Source organism: Anolis sagrei, chromosome 1, assembly GCF_037176765.1.
Source record: "Anolis sagrei isolate rAnoSag1 chromosome 1, rAnoSag1.mat, whole genome shotgun sequence".
Taxonomy (NCBI): Eukaryota; Metazoa; Chordata; class Lepidosauria; order Squamata; family Dactyloidae; genus Anolis; species Anolis sagrei.
In genome coordinates, this window is record NC_090021.1 from 264,732,909 (window position 1) to 264,750,983 (window position 18,075).

General features: G+C 38.8%; 1 protein-coding gene across 3 annotated transcripts in view; it reads right to left on the reverse strand.

The window, feature by feature from the left end:
- Nucleotides 1-18,075, reverse strand: part of PRMT3 (protein arginine methyltransferase 3) — a 97,665-nt gene that overhangs the window by 20,323 nt on the left and 59,267 nt on the right. For all 3 annotated transcript variants that reach the window (XM_060765718.2, XM_060765710.2, XM_060765702.2), the window contains exons 12-13: nt 17,426-17,613; nt 14,200-14,286 (exon numbers count right to left, since the gene is read on the reverse strand). In XM_060765718.2, coding sequence (XP_060621701.2) covers nt 14,200-14,286; nt 17,426-17,613 — 275 coding nt within the window. The remainder of the gene's footprint in view (nt 1-14,199; nt 14,287-17,425; nt 17,614-18,075) is intronic.

Here is an 18,075-nt window from a genome sequence, read left to right on the forward strand (position 1 = left end):
TGTCATCAGCGTACTGGTGGCACTCCACACCAGTCGGGCAAACGGTCGCATATAGATGTTAAATAATATAGATGTTGGACTGGATGGCCAACCAGATCTCTTCCAACTCTATGATTCTATTAATCTCAGTAGAGTCCTGACTTAAAATCACCTATATTTACTCAAGTGCATCCTCAAATCTAATGCGCACCTCAATTTTCAAAACCCTGAAACCAAAAATAGTATTTGCTGCCGAATGTAATGTGCAGCGACAAAAAGAACACTATTTGTAATTTATTTATTTATGGCATTTATATGCTGCCTTTCTCACCCCTGGGGGGACTCAAAGCGGTTCACAGCACAATCAATGGCAAAATCCAATGCCTCACATGTATAAACATCATATTTCAACTCAACAACAATAACATAGATTAAAAGAATTAAAACTATAAAACTGTAACAGCAATCACAGATACAACATAAAACATTTAGGCCTTGCATCACCAAAGTTACAACATCAAAGCTTCCAAGAATCAAAAAGAAAACCTTGGGATCTATGACGTAGAATGAATCTAGTTTAATCGCCTTGGCTCAATGCAAGTAGTTTTACATGGTCTTGAGCTTTGCTTGTTAAAGAATGCTGATGCTTTTTACCAAACTACAAATCCCAGGATTCTATAGCATTGAGCCATGGCCATTAAATTAGAGACATGTCCCTCACACAGGAGCTCCAGGTGCTCCTTAAGCAGCTTCCCCTTTTGCTTTAGTTTAGTACTAAGATTACCATATTACACAAATGTAATGAGCACCTTAGTTTTGATGAGGTAGCTTAGCAAAAAAGAAAAGAAAAGATGAGCATTAGATTCAAGTGAATAGGGGAGTTACTCTATAAATGGATTTTTAAAAAAAATAAATAAATCTTAACACATTGCGGCTAAGGTTTATTTTTTTTCTAAATCTGAGTACAATTGCTAAAGCAAATAAGACATCTACATACAAGGCAAATGAAAACTATTTGTTCACAACTTGTGTTTATTTGTGTGGATGCTTCTAAGAGCTCCGGCCTTTAATACACAGACCCACATTAAAGCAAACCCATCAGACTACCATCCTGTTACATGACTAAGCTACAGGACTGCCAAACTACACTTTCACAAACTTCGCAGCACAACTGTCTGAAATTGGAGAACATTCCCAATTCCCCTCTCCAAAACCCCCCATACAAATCAGTAGTCAAAATCCAAAAACCAGAAGTAACTCCTGGTTCTCAAGCCAATTTCGGGGGAACTGGAGGGGCGGTTGTCCACCAAGACATCATAGAAGTAAACTGGCTCTGCAGTTGCCAAGCCATGATACACAGACACCGATTCTAAGGTAGTTCTTCAAATGGCTATGACTCGAAGACAACCATTTGATTGTACACACCGCAGCCACTACAATTGTTTAAACAAAATAAATCCTAGAAATCAATGGTCTTCATTATTTTTATGGACTGATAAGCAAATACAATCTGCTAGCCAAGCTGCTTGCACACCTTGAGCATAACTCTTTAAAATGTCAAAGCAAACAGAAAAGTTTTAACCTTCGACTTGAAATATTGTAGAATCACATGTAGGTCTTTAGGAATGCCATCCCAGAGCTCAATAACAAAAGAAAGGTGCTGAATGCAGCAAATGAGCAGGAGGGAAATAATTCACAAAATGTCTGCTTAATGCCCAGTTCATGTTGGATACTCTTTCTGCCTCACACAAAGGGTGCCAATGTAGGAAGGAGACAGATTTAGGACCTCTTCACATGGCTCCTGGGCCATGCTGTTTTGCTGGTAGTTACCAGTGAAAGGGAAAGCACATGAGGTTCCTTGTCGTGCCAGGTCCGCTTTCCCTTGTTCCCTATCAAATGATGGGAATAGGACGCCCCATCCCTCTCCCTGTCCCCATCAGATGAGAGAAAGGACAGCAACACGCACTGCCCCATTGTCTTTTCCTCCATCATATGGAGAAAGAGGGAGGAAAAACCCTTCTTCCCCACTTTCCTCTCCATCAACAACTGGATAAACAGGACTGAAAAAACTGTGTTAAGAGGTCCCTGGTTTTAACCATTAACTAGAAAAAGTGTATCTGTTGGAGTGTTTCTTGCCCCTTTCCTTCCTAGTCCTTTCTACTTCATCACTACTGTAAGAATTTAGAAACCTCAATTTTCTTTCTATTTTCCATTATATGTTACTATATTTTTCCATATATTACTCTAAACTGTGAGCTCCTTGGGCAGCAGTTGCATTATTTAGTAAAATACGACAGAGAAATGCCAGAAGAAAATTCCAGTTGATACTGCTAAACCTACTACAAGACATATGTCATGTGATTAAAGAAACCTGAAAATATCCAAAAAGTTTTAAAAAGAAATAATTCTTTAAGATGAATGAAAGTGAAGGAATGCACCTTAATATAATATGGGATACACTAAAAGCCACTTAATATAATATGGGATACACTAAAAACCTACTTATGAGGAAGGTTAATACAACTAAACACACAAGAAAGATAACGAGAAAAGATTAATCAAATACAAGAAGCTATCTAAGAAAAAAAGGAAAGTAAAAAACAATTATTAAGTGAAACAACATCACAGCAATTGAAACAACTAAGAATTCAAGCATCGATGCTACTAACATACCAAATTTGGGGGGGGGGGGGGGGATGAAATATGGCAAACAAAAACATTTTGAATTTGTTAATAAACCTGGCAAATGGTTAGCAATTAAGTTTATAAAAGGAACGACAAAGAAAGTACATAACCTCAGTGAAGAAAGGAAGGCAAGAGATAAAGAATATGTACAACAATACTCCTCCCCTCTCTCTATATGTCTTTGGCGATGCAACAGACTCATGTTTAGAACTATAGAACTATTTAACTAACATGGCTCCGTAACTTACAAACTATATCCTGTGATGTTTCCCATCTTTCTCTTCTTTTTCCCCTTTTTAATTGTTGAAGTTTTTTTCCTCTTTTTTGAAAACAAAATAAAAAATTATTTGCAAAAAAGAAGACCTATGCCATGTATACAGAAGAAGCAGACAAGTGGGAACTCCTCATTTGTTCCATTCTCCTCACCTGACTTCTTTTTCCTCATCACCATGTATTTTTATGAACACTTTCTCTGTCTCCATAGTTTATCTGAATGAAAATCCCTGCCTAGCTTTTCCGTCACAAATGTAGCTGAAGTTGGATTGGTGAAGAATGGATAAATTTCTCATCTTCTCCAATACAGAATAAAGTATGAAGGATGTTAAAAAAAACCTCTAGTTTGCATTTCATAGTCTACCGGCCAATGTCAGTCAAGGATATAACATAAAGAGTATATCTTTATTTACCAAAAAAGCATATTATGGTTTATCATTGAGGCCAACTTGTCTGAACCTGTATGAATAATATTATACAGCTATAAATTCCCACCCACTGGATATTCCTTTCACACCAGATAATCGAGTAAACCCATCTTCTTTCTCTGTTTAATCTTCAGAGGTTTTTTAATGGATGAACATGTATTTTCCTCTGAAAAGGTCAGGAGCAATGTAGAATTAGCTTGAATAGTTTAACATAAGAAGCACCTGAGGGTTAATATTGTTTGCTTTGTGGCTTGTCTAGTTTGGGGCTAGAACAGTTAATAGTTTAGCAATTTAGAGAGTACTAGCTGTGCCCTGCCACGCGTTGCTGTGGCCTGTAGTAAAACTTATCAAAGTTGAGGTAGATATCTGGACTATTATGAAAGAGAGGTACCTACCTCTTCCTTCCCCCTTCCCCCCCCCCCTTTCTCTCCTTTCTTCCTTCTCTACCTCTTTCTTTCTTTCCTTCTTTCACTACTTGGTTTCATCCTTCTCTCTTTCCTTCATTCCCTCCCCCTTCCTTCCTTTGCCTTTCTTCCCTCCCTGTTTGCTTCCTTCTTTCTCTTTTTATTTCCTTTTATTTCACCACCATCATAACAATAACAATAATGCAATGCATTGCCTCTGGGACCTGACACCTCTCCCATTCCCCCTAAAAGGGTCTCATAGGAATAATAGCATCATAATAATCATAGAAATAACAACCTTTACCCGTCACGCGTTGCTGTGGCCAACTTTCCCTCTTTCTCTCCTTCTTTCCCTCCTTTCTTCCTTCCCTCCCATCTTTCCTTCTCCTCTTCCTTCTCTATCTCTTTCCTTCCTTCCCCCTTTTTCTTTCTCTTCTGGTCTCTTTTCTTCCTTCTCTCTTTCCTTCTTTCCTTCCCTCCCTCTTTCTCTACATCTTCCCCCTTCCTTCCCTCCCTCTTTCCTTCCTTCATTCCCTTTTTTCTTTCCTTCTCTCCTTCCTTCCTTCCCCCTTTTTCTTTCTCTTCTGGTCTCTTTTCATCCTTCTCTCTTTCCTTCTTTCCTTCCCTCCCTCTTTCTCTACATCTTCCCCCTTCCTTCACTCCCTCTTTCCTTCCTTCATTCCCTTTTTTCTTTCCTTCTCTCCTTCCTTCCTTCCCCCTTTTTCTTTCCCTCCCTCTGTCTCTCATTTCTTCCTTCTCTACCTCTTTCCTTCCCCCTTTTTCTTTCTCTTCTGCTGTCTCTCTTTTCTTTCCTTCCATCTTTCCTTTTCTTTCCTTTTCTTCTTCCTTCTTTCTCTAACTTTCCTTCCTTCCCCCTTTTCTTTATCTCCCTTTCTCTTTCTTCCTTCTTTCCTTCCTTCCTGTCTTTCCTGGATTTTGACAGGGCGGGAAGGGGCAGGGTGGGGTTTGGAGGTGGCGTGAAGTAAAAGGAGGTAAGATTGGGGCAGGCGAGTGATGGAGCGTGAGGTTGTGTGTGTGTGTGCGGCAGCGGGGGGAGTGATGGAGCGTGGGGTTGCGTGTGTGTGTGCGGCAGCGGGGGGGAGTGGGGTTGTGCGTGTGTGTGTGTGGCGGTGGGGCGAGTGATGGAGCGTGGGGTTGCGTGTGTGTGTGCGGCAGCAGGGGGGAGTGGGGTTGCGCGTGTGTGTGTGGCGGTGGGGGAAGTGATGGAGCGTGGGGTTGCGTGTGTGTGTGCGGTGGGGGGAGTGATGGAGTGTGGGGTTGTGTGTGTGCGTGCGGCAGGGGGTGTGTGTGCGGGAAGTGGCGCGGCGGGGCTTGGAGTGGGCATGGCTTCCGCAGAGGGAACTGTGTGCGCGCGCCAGGGAACTTGCGGCTGGGCACCAATGCGCATGCTCAGTTGTTTTGCCGTTTTGTGAGTGTGTTGTTGTGTTGTTTTTCATTTTGAGTAGATATGTTTGTACCTTGTGGGTTGTGTTATGGGCATGGGAATTTTGGTTAAGTTTCGTTGGGGGTTTGTGAGTTTTGTTGTTTTGCCGTTTTGTGAGTGTGTTGTTGTGTTGTTTTTCATTTTGAGTAGATATGTTTGTACCTTGTGGGTTGTGTTATGGGCATGGCAATTTTGGTTAAGTTTCGTTGGTTTTTTTTAGTTTTGTTGTTTTGCCATTTTGTGAGTGTGTTGTTGTGTTGTTTTTCATTTTGAGTAGATATGTTTGTACCTTGTGGGTTGTGTTATGGGCATGGGAATTTTGGTTAAGTTTCGTTGGGTTTTTTTGAGTTTTGTTGTTTTGTCGTTTTGTGAGTGTGTTGTTGTGTTGTTTTTCATTTTGAGTAGATATGTTTGTACCTTGTGGGTTGTGTTATGGGCATGGCAATTTTGGTGCAGTTTCGTTGGGGGGGTTTAGAGTTTACCTGTCCGGTATAACCAACCTAACAGATTTATATATATAGATTGTAACTAAAGACATCATGAAAAACTTAAACATTGCTACATATACATTCACCAGTCCTTGCAATGTTTCACTCAGCATTAGTTAAGCACTGTTAATGAGAAATATGCACAAAACCCTAATACCTAATTATTTGTTTGGGAAGAACTACTTGTTACCATCCTAAAGCCCATGAAGCATGGTATCCCACTGGCATACTCGTGAGAGCAGCTAGTCTCAAGAGCCAGAGATTCCCACTGTGTACTGTGGAAAATCAAAGATGATAACCATTTTAGTCATGGGGAGTTTAATCTGTGCTCAGACACGGCTATTGTGCTGCAGTGAATAAGAAACTGCTTGTGCAAAAAGGTATACAGTGTTCCTTCACTTATCGCGGAGGTTATGTTCCTGAACCACCTGTGATAAGTGAAACTCTGTGATGTAGGGAAGCCCAGGCCCAACATTGGGCCTGGGTTTCCCTACAATAGCGCCCAAGCGGCCTCCAAGAAAGAGGAGGAGGAAGAGGCGGAGGAGGAGGGAGTTGCTGCTGCTGCTGCGCTGTCGTCGCCTGCTGCAAGTGCTTGGGGGCACTCTTCTTCTCCTTCGCTCTTCTCCTCCTCTGTCTCTTCCTCCTCCTCTTCCTTGGAGACCCCTTGGGAAGCCCAGGCTGGATGAGAAGAAGAGTGAAAGAGAAGAAGAGCGCCTCCAAGCACTTGCAGCAGGTGGCGACAGCACAGCAGCAGCAACTCCCTCCTCCTCCGCCTCTTCCTCTTCCTTGGAGGGCCCTTGGGCGCCATTGATGCCACTGCCAAGGAGCCTCCGAGGAAGAGGAAGAGGAAGAGGAGGAGGGAGCTGCTGCTGCTGTGCTGTCGCCGCCTGCTGCAAGTACTCAGGGGCGCTCTTCTTCTCCTTCTCTTTCACTCTTCTCATCCAGCCTGGACCTCCCAAAGGGTCTCCGAGGAAGAGGAGGAGGAAGAGGCGGAGGAGGAGGTAGCTGCTCCTGCTATGCTGTCGCCGCCTGCTGCAAGTGTTCGGGGGCGCTCTTCTTCTTCTCCTTCTTCCCCGCTCTTCTTCTCATCCAGCCTGGGCTTCCCAAGGGGCCTCCAAGGAAGAGGAGGAAGGGGTGGAGGAGGAAGAGAGCAAAGGAGAAGAGCGAAGGAGAAGGACCAGGAAATATGTCAGTGAGCTGCTCCCAAAGATGTCTGGACTGCTGTTTATGGCAGTGGTTCTCAACATAACGGTCCCCAGGTATTTGGCCTACAACTCCCAGAAAATCCAACCAGTTTTCCAACTATTAGGATTTCTGGGAGTTGAAGCCCAAAACATTTGGGAACCCACAGGTTGAGAACCACTGGCTTAAGGTAAACTGGTTTTAAAGGTGATAACCAGTACTACAAATGTGATACAGAAATAGCTTGGAGGCAGTGATTCCATCGCCAGCACAGACTGATAGGACTATGAAAGCAGCATGAGTTCAATTGCTTTATTGACTAAATTCACAGACATTTAGGAGTATTTTATCCTGATCATCTTTTAATAGTTCAAAAAAGGTACCTCTATTTATTGCATACCATGTGCATTGTAGCCCAATTTTATTTTAGTTCTAATTTATTTATGAGAGTTTTATACTAAGCTTGAATTTGTGTGTTCCATTTTGAGAACTCTGAAACAGAAAAACAATCTGTGTTCTGCCTAGCTGACTAATTGTGTGCAGTGAACTGGGTTATTCCATAGACCAAGTTGGGGAAATTTATTTTGCCCAAAGGTTGAACAGTGCTGGGTCAAATGTATGATTGCAGTTCAAAGTGGGCAGCAACATTGCGAGTTGTTGCCTCAAGGTTTAAGGAGTGCTTTGCTTACTTTTTCTGTCTGCTGTTGTAAAGCAAAAGGAGAGTGATGCTGACTGAGAGGACTAACTTGAAGAGGCAGTTTACTTGGGAACTAGTTTTGTCAACTACAATGTCTCCCAGCACGAAAGCATGAGATGGGCAAAACCAGAGGGAAGTGCCATTGAAATGAGCAGAAAACGGAAGAGTCGTCTTTGTTTTTCCTGGACAAATCAATACCCAGAAAACATTTTCTCAGCTTGAAGTTCTTTGCTGAAGGGACAAGTGAACGTGAATGCTTCTGTGGGTCAAATGACCAAAGGTTGCACCAACCCCTACTGGGTCATTAGTGTCCTTACTTTCACCATTTTTCCTCAAAGCACAGAAAAAAGGGAAGACATAATTTTTACTGGAAGGGCAAGGAGGTATATTTTGAAATGTAGATTAGGGTTTCCAGATATTGTGTAATATTGAGTTTTCTAGGAGCCCCCGGTGGTACAGTGGATTAAACCCTTGTGCTGGCATGACTGAAGATTGACAGGTCACAGGTTCGAATCCGGGGAGAGCGCAGATGAGCTCCCTCTGTCAGTTCCAGCTCCCCATGTAGGGACATCAAAACATCCAGGAGTCCCCAGGGCAATGTCCTTGCAGACGGCCAGTCCTCTCACACCAGAAGCGACTTGCCGTTTCTCAAGTCTCTCCTGACATTAAAAAAAAGTTTTCCAGATACTGAGTAAGTTGTAGAGACTATGTTATATATCACAGTCTGCTTTGCCAATTACAGTATTTCCATGTGGCAAGTATATTTCAGTAGAGCTCCTGAGAGGTTTATTTCTACATGTGGAACTGTGTCCACTTGCAAAAACCTCATTTAGATCAATTTTATGCCTCATTGTATGTTGATTCCATCTTGATTTTTAAAATAAATACACTTTAAAAATTCATTTTGGACGAATGGAACTATGCACTTTATATGCTTTAAAATTTTGTATACTGATTTATGTGTATTATTGCTTAATGTTAAATCGTTTTTAACTGTTTAAGTTTTATTGGTAGTACTGGTTTTTACTGGCTGGAGTAAGCTACCTTGAGTCCCTTCAGGTGAGAAAGGCAGGGTAGAAATAAAGTAAATAATAAATAAATAAATTTTAAATTATGTTGTGATCCTTCTTAAAATCTAGGTATAAAGTAATAAAAACACTTTAAATAAAATATGCCAGAATGCCATAAATTGCAATGCAATCTAGTACCCCTCAAATACAGTATAACTCTTCAGATGGTTCTAGAAAAGATGTGATGTTGAAAAATTCATATTCTATAGCTTTGTATTCTACAGCTAATTGTTATTATCTCCTAACCCTTGTCATAATGTTCAACACATTAGAACTATACCAACTTTTAAGAGGGCATAAAATGAAATAAAATGCAAAATTGTGGGGAAATGACTTTCATGTAATTGTTTATAGGATTTTCTTGGGGGTTTTATGCATGCAAAAACTACCCTGTTTCTGCTATGCTAACAACCTATGCTTTTCTACTTTACTACCTCAATTCTTGACAGCAGACCTATAGATCCCCAGAGGCATCTTCATGATAGACTCTAGCATTTCGGCTCCAGTCATTTGAACATGTCTCCCTGAACGGTACCTGTCAGGAAAATGAAACTGAGTACAATGGAGATGGGCATATGCAGCTGAAGCTCTCGCCTGATAGGCACAGAGAGGGGAGTGGGCACTTCCATAAAGCACACACACACTGCAGTAGAGTAATTATTCTGCTGTCTGTTCTCAGCATCTCATCAATAGACAGACACAGTGTATATATAGAAGGCAAAAGGGTTGTTCTGAAATGTAGGCAAACAAAAAAGAGCCAATAGGTTAATGAGATGTGAACATCCCCCCACCCCCCATTTCTCCTGCTCATAAACCAAGTCAACTATACAAGAGAAAAAATGGGGAGCACTAGAGCTGCAAATGTGATCATTAAGCCTTTATATGGTTCCGTGAAATCAATTCACAGACCAAGCTGAAGTTGAAATATAGGCTAGGCTAGTTGGCTCAATCTAGAAATCCGTCCAAGTTGATTACAGGGAACATGTACATAATCACCATCAGTAAAGATAGTGCTGCCAAATTAAGGAGCTGCAAACAAAAGATCGGGACAGTGGGGAAATATCAGCACTATTTCTTATACAAGTGAAATATTTTCTGCTTTGTGAAACAAGTATTTATTCTAGTGATAAAAAAAAAACATAGCAAAAGTAAGCTCTTTGAACATGTCACTGCAAAGCCATGCTGTTCACTCAATCATTCTTCTGTACTGCAAGGTTATTTTTTTAATAACAGACTGAGGTGCAAGTCATTTACCCCAGCCTTCTCTTTAAGAAAAGACTTCCATCTATTGTTGTAAATCCCCAAGTGATTTATACAAACCCATGAAAACGGTTAAAAGCAATCTGACCAATTCACTTAAGGAAAAAAAAGGAAATTAAAAGTTACCATCATTGCTATCAGCTGCAGGGAGCAATTTATCATTTTTGTTTCTCGTCAGTATCATGTTCCAACAGCATGCAGCTAGAGTAGATACAATTAGGCAGCTGGCCACAGAAGTAGGAGGATAATGTGCTTTTGATGGAGTTTATCCAACCATGGAGAGGAAATGCTTGTAAGCCACGCGGCAGAGAAGGAGGGAGAGGCAGATGATCGCTATGTTCCTACAGCACAAATACCATTTCAATTTTTAAAATGGTATTTCTTAAATTAAAATAATTTGGCAAAGCCTTTCTTCTCACAGGGGCTCCAAAGAAAATTTACTTTGCTTGTAGCACAATGTGGATCACATTATTTGAAGTGTGACTTCTGACGAAAAAAGGAATTGCGTATTTTCAGTCTATCCAAATGCAATTCTCTATGACAAACTCTTATCAGCCAAAATGCATATGCTTTGCATTCCTGGAAGCCAACACTGTGTGCATTTCTATTTTCTGCATTTTTAAAATTGTTTTATCTTATTTTTATATGTGTTGATAGTCATTTTTATAATTTTTATGTGATATTGTTTTATACTCATGTATCATTTATGTTATGCTGCATCTTGGAGTGCCTTGTAAGCCGCCTCGAGTCCCTTTCAGGAGATGGTGACGGGATATAAATAAAGATGATGACAATGCTGATTATTATTATTATTTATCCATACAAGGGTTTGCAAAGAATTGTGGAGATGCAATAACTGGGAAATTCTATTCACTGAAATACCAAATGTGCATGAGCTGAGCTCTGAAGATAAAGCAGGCTGGGTTGCTGTGAGTTTTTTGGGCTGTATGACCATGTTCCAGAAGCATTCTCTCCTGACGTTTTTCTCATATCTATGGCAGGCATCCACAGAGGTTGTGAAATCTGTTGGAAACTAGGCAGTGAGGTTTATATATCTGTGGAATGTCGAGGTTGGGAGAAAGAACTCTTGTCTTTTTGAGGCAGATGTGAATGTTGCAATTGGCCAAATTCATTAGCATCGAATATCCTTGAAGTTTCAAAGCCTGGCTACTTCCTGCCTCAGGGAATCCTTTGCTGGGAGGCATTAGCTGGCCCTGATTGTTTCTTGTCTAGAAGCCCCTGTTTTTCAGTGTTACTCTTTATTTAATGCCTTGATTTTAGAGTTTTTAAATACTGATAGCCAGATTTTGTTCATTTACATGGTTTCCTCCTTTCTGTTGAAATTGTCCACATGCTTATGGATTTCAATGGCTTCTCTGTGTAGTCTGACATGATGGTTTCTGTGTTCTCAAATAATATGTTGTCTCCAGGTTATTTCTCCTACCCTGGACATTCCACAGATATAAACCTCACTGCCTAGTTTCCAACACACCTCACAACCTCTGAGGATGCCTGCCATAAATGTGGGCGAAATGTCAGGAGATAATGCTTCTGCAACATAGTTATACAGCCTGGGAAAACTCACAGCAACCCAGTGATTCTGGGCCACGAAAGCCTTCGACAACACAGTCCTGATATTGATTGACGGTTTCCCATCCAAGTCCTAGCCAGGGATGTCACTGCTTAACATCCAAGATCAGGCAGGATCTGGTGCCTTTGGGGTATTTTAGGCCCCTAATCTTATTAGATGCAAGAAGCCAATTACAAGAGACAAGCAATCAATTTCTATGATTAATTTTGTGAGGTAGAGCATCACTAGTTGGGGAGTGGAAATTTCATGAAAAAATGTAGTCTAATGTCTTTTGTATGAAATCTAGAAATCTATTTTCTTGGGGAAAAAATAGGCATATCCTATCTGTTTCACAAATACTGAGATATGAAACAAATTAAGTCATTTATTTTTAATTAAAAGGGGAAAGTATAGGGTTTTTTTGGGGCATTATCACAACAACAATAATAAAATTACAGTGGAGAAAAAGATGATGGAGTAATTTTGAGCCCTTCCGCATAGCCATATAACCCAGAATATTAAGTGGGGTTTATATATCTGTGGAATGTTCTGGGTGAGAGAAAGAACCCTTGTCTCTTTGAGGTACATGTGAATGTTGCAATTGGCCACCTTGATTAGCATTGAATGGCCTTAAAAGTGTCTTCCACTCAGTTAAATATGACACACAGAAGTTCACAGCTAACCTCAAAAATAAAAAGTAACTAATCAGTGCTTTATGCTAACCTTTTTGACTAATGCTACTAAAAACATATTACTAATTTTAGTTTTGTCTGCTTAGTGCTATATATAGCCACTCCCAGGAGTCAAATGAATAAATAACCTTTTCACCTGTGCTTCTGTTTAGGAATTATTTGTCAAACTTTTCATAAGCAATTTAATTTATTTATCTTTTCAGTTGAAATAATACAATAAAATGTAGCGCAATATGAATTTAACTCCCCCCCCCCCCAGAGCTCAGCATTTCCCCACTTAAATGAACAGAAAAGCAATACACATGTACCAAGATGTTGAATTATTTCATAGCTGATGGCGATTACCAAGAAGTGGATTTTCAGTGTTACATGAAGTATGTCCCAGTCATTATGGTTTTATGTTCTTTGATCTTTTTTAAAATGCTTATCTTCTCTGTTTATTTTGCTACTCTTCTTGTTTTCTATTCAGATACTTTACTACTACTCTTACCTGAAATATCAATTTAGTATTTGTCTGCAAATTATAACAAAACGAAATACACTTCAAAAATGTAACATGATTGTTAAGGCCATTAGATGTGAGATATCCATGTGTACAATGTTTTGCTGCGGCTGTTAGATTTTTAAATTACATATTTTGCCATAATAAATGATGAAGGATATTGAAAGCTTGAGGATGATACAATTCCCATTCCTGATTTAGCACAAGATGGTGTCCAAAAATACTTCAGTGTTGAGTCAATACTCTATTGTCATTCATCTCGTACAGTGTACTATATAGGTTGGTAAAATCCTTCATCTGATAGTGTATGATTGAGATAACTATTACATTAAAATAAAAGGAAAGGAAACTTTTAAATGCTCATCCTAAACACTCTTGCTAAGAGGTAATTTCCTTTGAAAAAAAACTAGACTTATCTCTTAAAATTAGACTTATTTCTTAATATTATAGAATATTATAGAATCATAGAGTTGGAAGAGACCATATAGGCCATTTAGTCCATCTCCCTGCCATGCACTCAAAACACCCCTGACATATGGGGGTTTATTAATTGATATTAATATACTTCAGCTGTCTTCACAAGTTTAAATTCATTTGCTCATCCCAACAGCCCTTCTTACTCACAAATAACTTTAATTATCTTTTTGTTGTTCAGGAAGAAAATATGAGAAGATCAATATAAGGCAGTAAGCAAACATTTGGCCTTCTATCTTCAACCAAGTAAAAATACTGATAAAAAATCAAGAAAAAACCTGGTCAATAAAGGATTACACCTATAAACCATCATCAAAATCCCCAATACAAATAATGGACTTTATTTTTCATTTATTGCAAGGTTAGGCAGTCTGATGTGATAGATGGGCTGTCAGCCTGGAACTAAGCTGCCATACTCCATCATAAAAAGAGTTGAAATTCTGGTCACAGGATGTCAATAATCTTACATGATGAACTGTGGAATACTTGACAAAGTGTCTTTGTTTTTGCAAAACACTACAAATCTCTGACTAAAAATTAATAACATTCCAACCAAACAGTTCACCTGTACCACTACATTTATGAGATTATAGAGAAAACAAGAGAGATAAATACACCTATCAGTCTTAAAATGAAGATGCAATCCACACCTTAAACCTCATATAAACATAATCATATAAGTAGGAGTTTATGAAAACACTCAACCAAATACAAACTTGTTTTGTTAAAATCATAGGTGAACAAAGCAAAATTATTGTCAAATAAAATAAACATTTCATAATTACTGTAAACACTGTTCAAAGACTGTTAACAAACCAAAGAGAAAAAAAGATAAACATGTGAAATTACAGTTTTTATCAGAAATATTATATATTGACCAAAGAGACTGGAAATATTTCTGAAAGTCAGGACAGTGTCTGTGTGTGTCTCAAAATGTAATCCTCCAGGCTGGTCAGTGACCTTCATTTGGAAATAGAAACTTCCTAACCTACACCAAATAATCCCAAATTGAAACCCTAATCCTTAGAAATGTTCCAATAAAAATTATTACCGTGCACATAGAAGTCTTTGTGAATCTCAGGGTGAAGTCTGATGAAAAGCCCAGTTCTGAAACTGATACAACATGGCAGTCTATCCGCTGGAAAACAACAGAAGAAGACACATGTGAATTTGGGAATAAAATGATTACGTGGAATTATATTGATACACATTACTGCTTTAACATATTCTGTATTACATACTTAAAACAAGTCTAAAAACAAATATTATATGATACCACTTGGGCTAACCCTCTTGGTGACTTGATAATCTAACACAGAGAAACACAAATAGGTTTTCTGCAACTTAATTGTTTTCATGTTATGTTTTAATTAAGTTTTTTAATGCCTAATTCCAAGTTCTAGTCCCTGTTACAGTAGAGCCACTAAATCAACGGAGCTCACATGATGGGTTTACGGTAATTTGCATTAACAATAAGCTGTCTAGATAATTCTGGACAAAAATGTGGGCAATACAATAACTTAAAAACAAATAATACTAAACATAAAAAGAACATAAGATGCAAAACTAAAACAATACAATTGGTGTGAAGTTTCCTCTGCTTATACAGAAAGATTTTATTAACTGCAAGCCTATTTTTCTTACCAGAAATGAATGATGCCTTGGGCTGTGGGCCTGAGAAGTGCTCGAGGCATCCAGCACGATTCTATGGTCAACGTCCGATGGAAGCTCTGGTGGAGGATGACCACAGAATTGTTCGGCAGACTTAGAAGGAACACTTCTCTAGGCATCGCTAGGACCTCCAGCACAATTCTATGATATTCAAAGCTCTTCGTTTATAACTCAAACCGCATTCAATAGCCTCACATAATAAGTAGGCCTACTGTATAGAAATGAAACCTGACACAACAGCATCAATTATTAGCTGTATTTGTTAAGATACAAAATGCGGTTGCTTCTGAGATGTCACATGGAATAGGTTTCATTTTGGGCACTTGAAGGTAGAAATATCAGCATTGTTTCATAGCAGGAGAACTATGATGTTTAAAAGGTGTAGAAGGAACATCTTCTAAGATCTTATTGAAGAAATTAAGCCTCTAAGGTCTAGACTAGGAAGGCACCAGGCATTTAAAGGCCAACTCCTAGAATCACTGACATTTTGGTAATATGGCATCTCCATTTGAAAACAGATTGGAAAGAAAAAGAAGAAAATGTGTTATAGTTCATAATATCTTTAAAAACATAGAACAAAAAAAATTGCCCTATTGCTTAGGCATAAAACAATGGAGATATGTTACAGCTGTAGAGCCAACATTTATAGTTCTAATATTTAGTGTAGAAAAGGCTCCAAATTGGAGCAAACTGCTAAGGTTCTAAATCTTTTTTAAAAATGTTATCATAAAAACCACAACCAGAGAAGTAATGTAAAAAAATTATTGGGTACTTAGATGGAAATATAGTACTTGGACTAATGTCTTTTAATGTTCTTTCTGGTCCAGGCATTCCACTATTATGCAGTTTTAGTTGTGTCCAAATTAGGATTACTGATTGCTTAATATAAAATATGAAAGTTCTATGGCAAAGTCACTATCTCTTATTAAAAACCTGATTCAGAAGCAAACACACATTCTTGGTTATTGTGTGATTAATTAGGTACATTTTAATAATTTTCTAGATATTTTAAAGTCATCAATTTTACAGAACAGACATTTATTTTGGTAGCTTACACTCTTTGTCCATTTGTTCATGTTACTTCATGTACAGGAAAAGAGTTTTGTTTGAAATGTAGAGTATATTTGGAAAATGAGCTACCAAACCACATGAGGATCTCTTTCTTTTCTTTGTGCAGAATATATAAGCAGACTTGGTCCATTTTGTAATCCATAAGAGATACACCAAAAGCCTGAGCTATTTATTCTTAACCCCACTCCATCCCCCAAGAAACCAATATTTAGGTTTTGCATTATTTGGAGAGAAGTCTTTAAAAATACAATTAAACAGAATCTTACATTTTAAGAGAGAATAAAATCTATTTTGATTCCAACAGAAAAACACGATTTCATTTCATGACCCAATACCAAGGAACTGAATAAATTGCACACTACAGCATGCTATACAAATTGCATACAGCATAATGGGTCTTCAGCATCCACTGGGGTTTAATTCCAAGACCCCCTGTGGATGCCAAAATTTGTGGATGCTATGTCATAGTAAAATGGTGTCCCTTATCTAAAATCACAAAATTGGGGGTTTACGCTATTTACACTATTTCTTTACTGCCTTTCTCAAACCCAGCGGTGACTCAAGGCATCTTACTTTAGCTTTTGGCTGAGTGTAGTATATTCAAGCTGTTGATGTGGGATTCAAAGGGCTGACTATACATGGCACCTTCCAACATCACCACAAAAAAGTGATGTAGGAAGATACCACAGATTTGAAGCATTCAAATCCTTCTATTGAGTAACAAGCAGCAGCTAAAAAGGCCAATGGGATTTTGCGCTGCATCAAAAGGAGTATAGTGTCTAGATCGAGAGAAGTAATGGTGCCTCTCTATTCAGCTTTTGTAAAGCCTCACCTGGAATATACTGTGTCCAATTCTGGGCACCACAATTCAAGAGGGATATTTACAAGCTTGAGTGTGTCCAAAGGAGGGTGAGTAAAATGAACAAAACCATGCCCTAAAAAGAGCTGCTTAAAGTGCTGGGTATGTTTAGCCTGCAGAAGAGAAGGTTGAGAGGAGACATGTTTAAATATTTGAAAGAATGAGGGAGTGGATTTGTTTTATGTTGCCCTGAAGACTAGGACTTGAAGCAATGGATTCAAATTACAGGAAAAGAGATTCCACCTGAACATTAGGAAGAAATTCCTGACCATTTAATCTGTTCAACAGTAGAACTCACTGCCTAGGAGTGTAGTGGAAGCTCCTTCTTTGGAGATTTTAAACAGATGCTGGATGGCCACCTGTCGGGGGTGTTTTGATTGTGCTTTTCCTGCATAGCAGGGGGTTTCACTGATGGCCCATGTAGTCTCTTTCAACTTCCAACTAATGTAACTAAGAGATGAAACCATAACTACTTTTAGAAGAAACTTCCAAGCTTTCATGCAAATACTACCATTTCCTTAAGTTCATGTCCGAATTTCAAAATACTAAAAGTCCAAGTCGATTGTTACACATCAAATACTATGCACATAATACTTGATTTTTTTCTGTCTTGACAAATAATGACTGGAATGAATATATTCTTTTTTTCAAAAGTGTACATTGTTTCTTACAGTACCTTGATGACAGAAGCTTCAGATATCAGTGTGGTTGAGTCTAAGTCTTCTACAACAGCTTCAGGAATTACAGCCGTCTTCATGCAGGACATGCTGAAGCCATATACGTTATCCCAGAAAGCTAATCTGTCTGCATGTTTATTCAGATCTCCAACGGCCACCAGACTAATGGTGCAGACATCAGGATACACTGCAAACACAATATTTGAAAATAATGATTGAGCAACAGAACTTTGTTACATTCTCTCTTTCTCAGTGGTATTAAAAACTGATTTAACATTTAATCATGTTTGCATTTCCATAATGGTACCTGTAAAGTAAGATCTTTGAGGACCAGTATACAAATACATCATAAGTAGAACCAGAAGAGAGATAAATTTTAAATCTTCGGTTTTTCAGAAAGCTACTACCTTACAGTGAAAACTCTGCCAGCAGGTTTTACAATGCTTCTCAACATCTCTGGTAAATGTTAATAGCTGTCCAAGCAGCATTAACAGAGTTATTCTGAGTTCAATAGGTCCTCCTAAGTAGAGGCAGTATGGTGAATTAGTTTGAGCACTGAACTTTGAATTTGAAGACCAGGGTCTGTGCTTAGCTAAAGAAACCTATTGTGTGACATGGGTAAGTCACACTCTCATGATCTCAAAGGAAA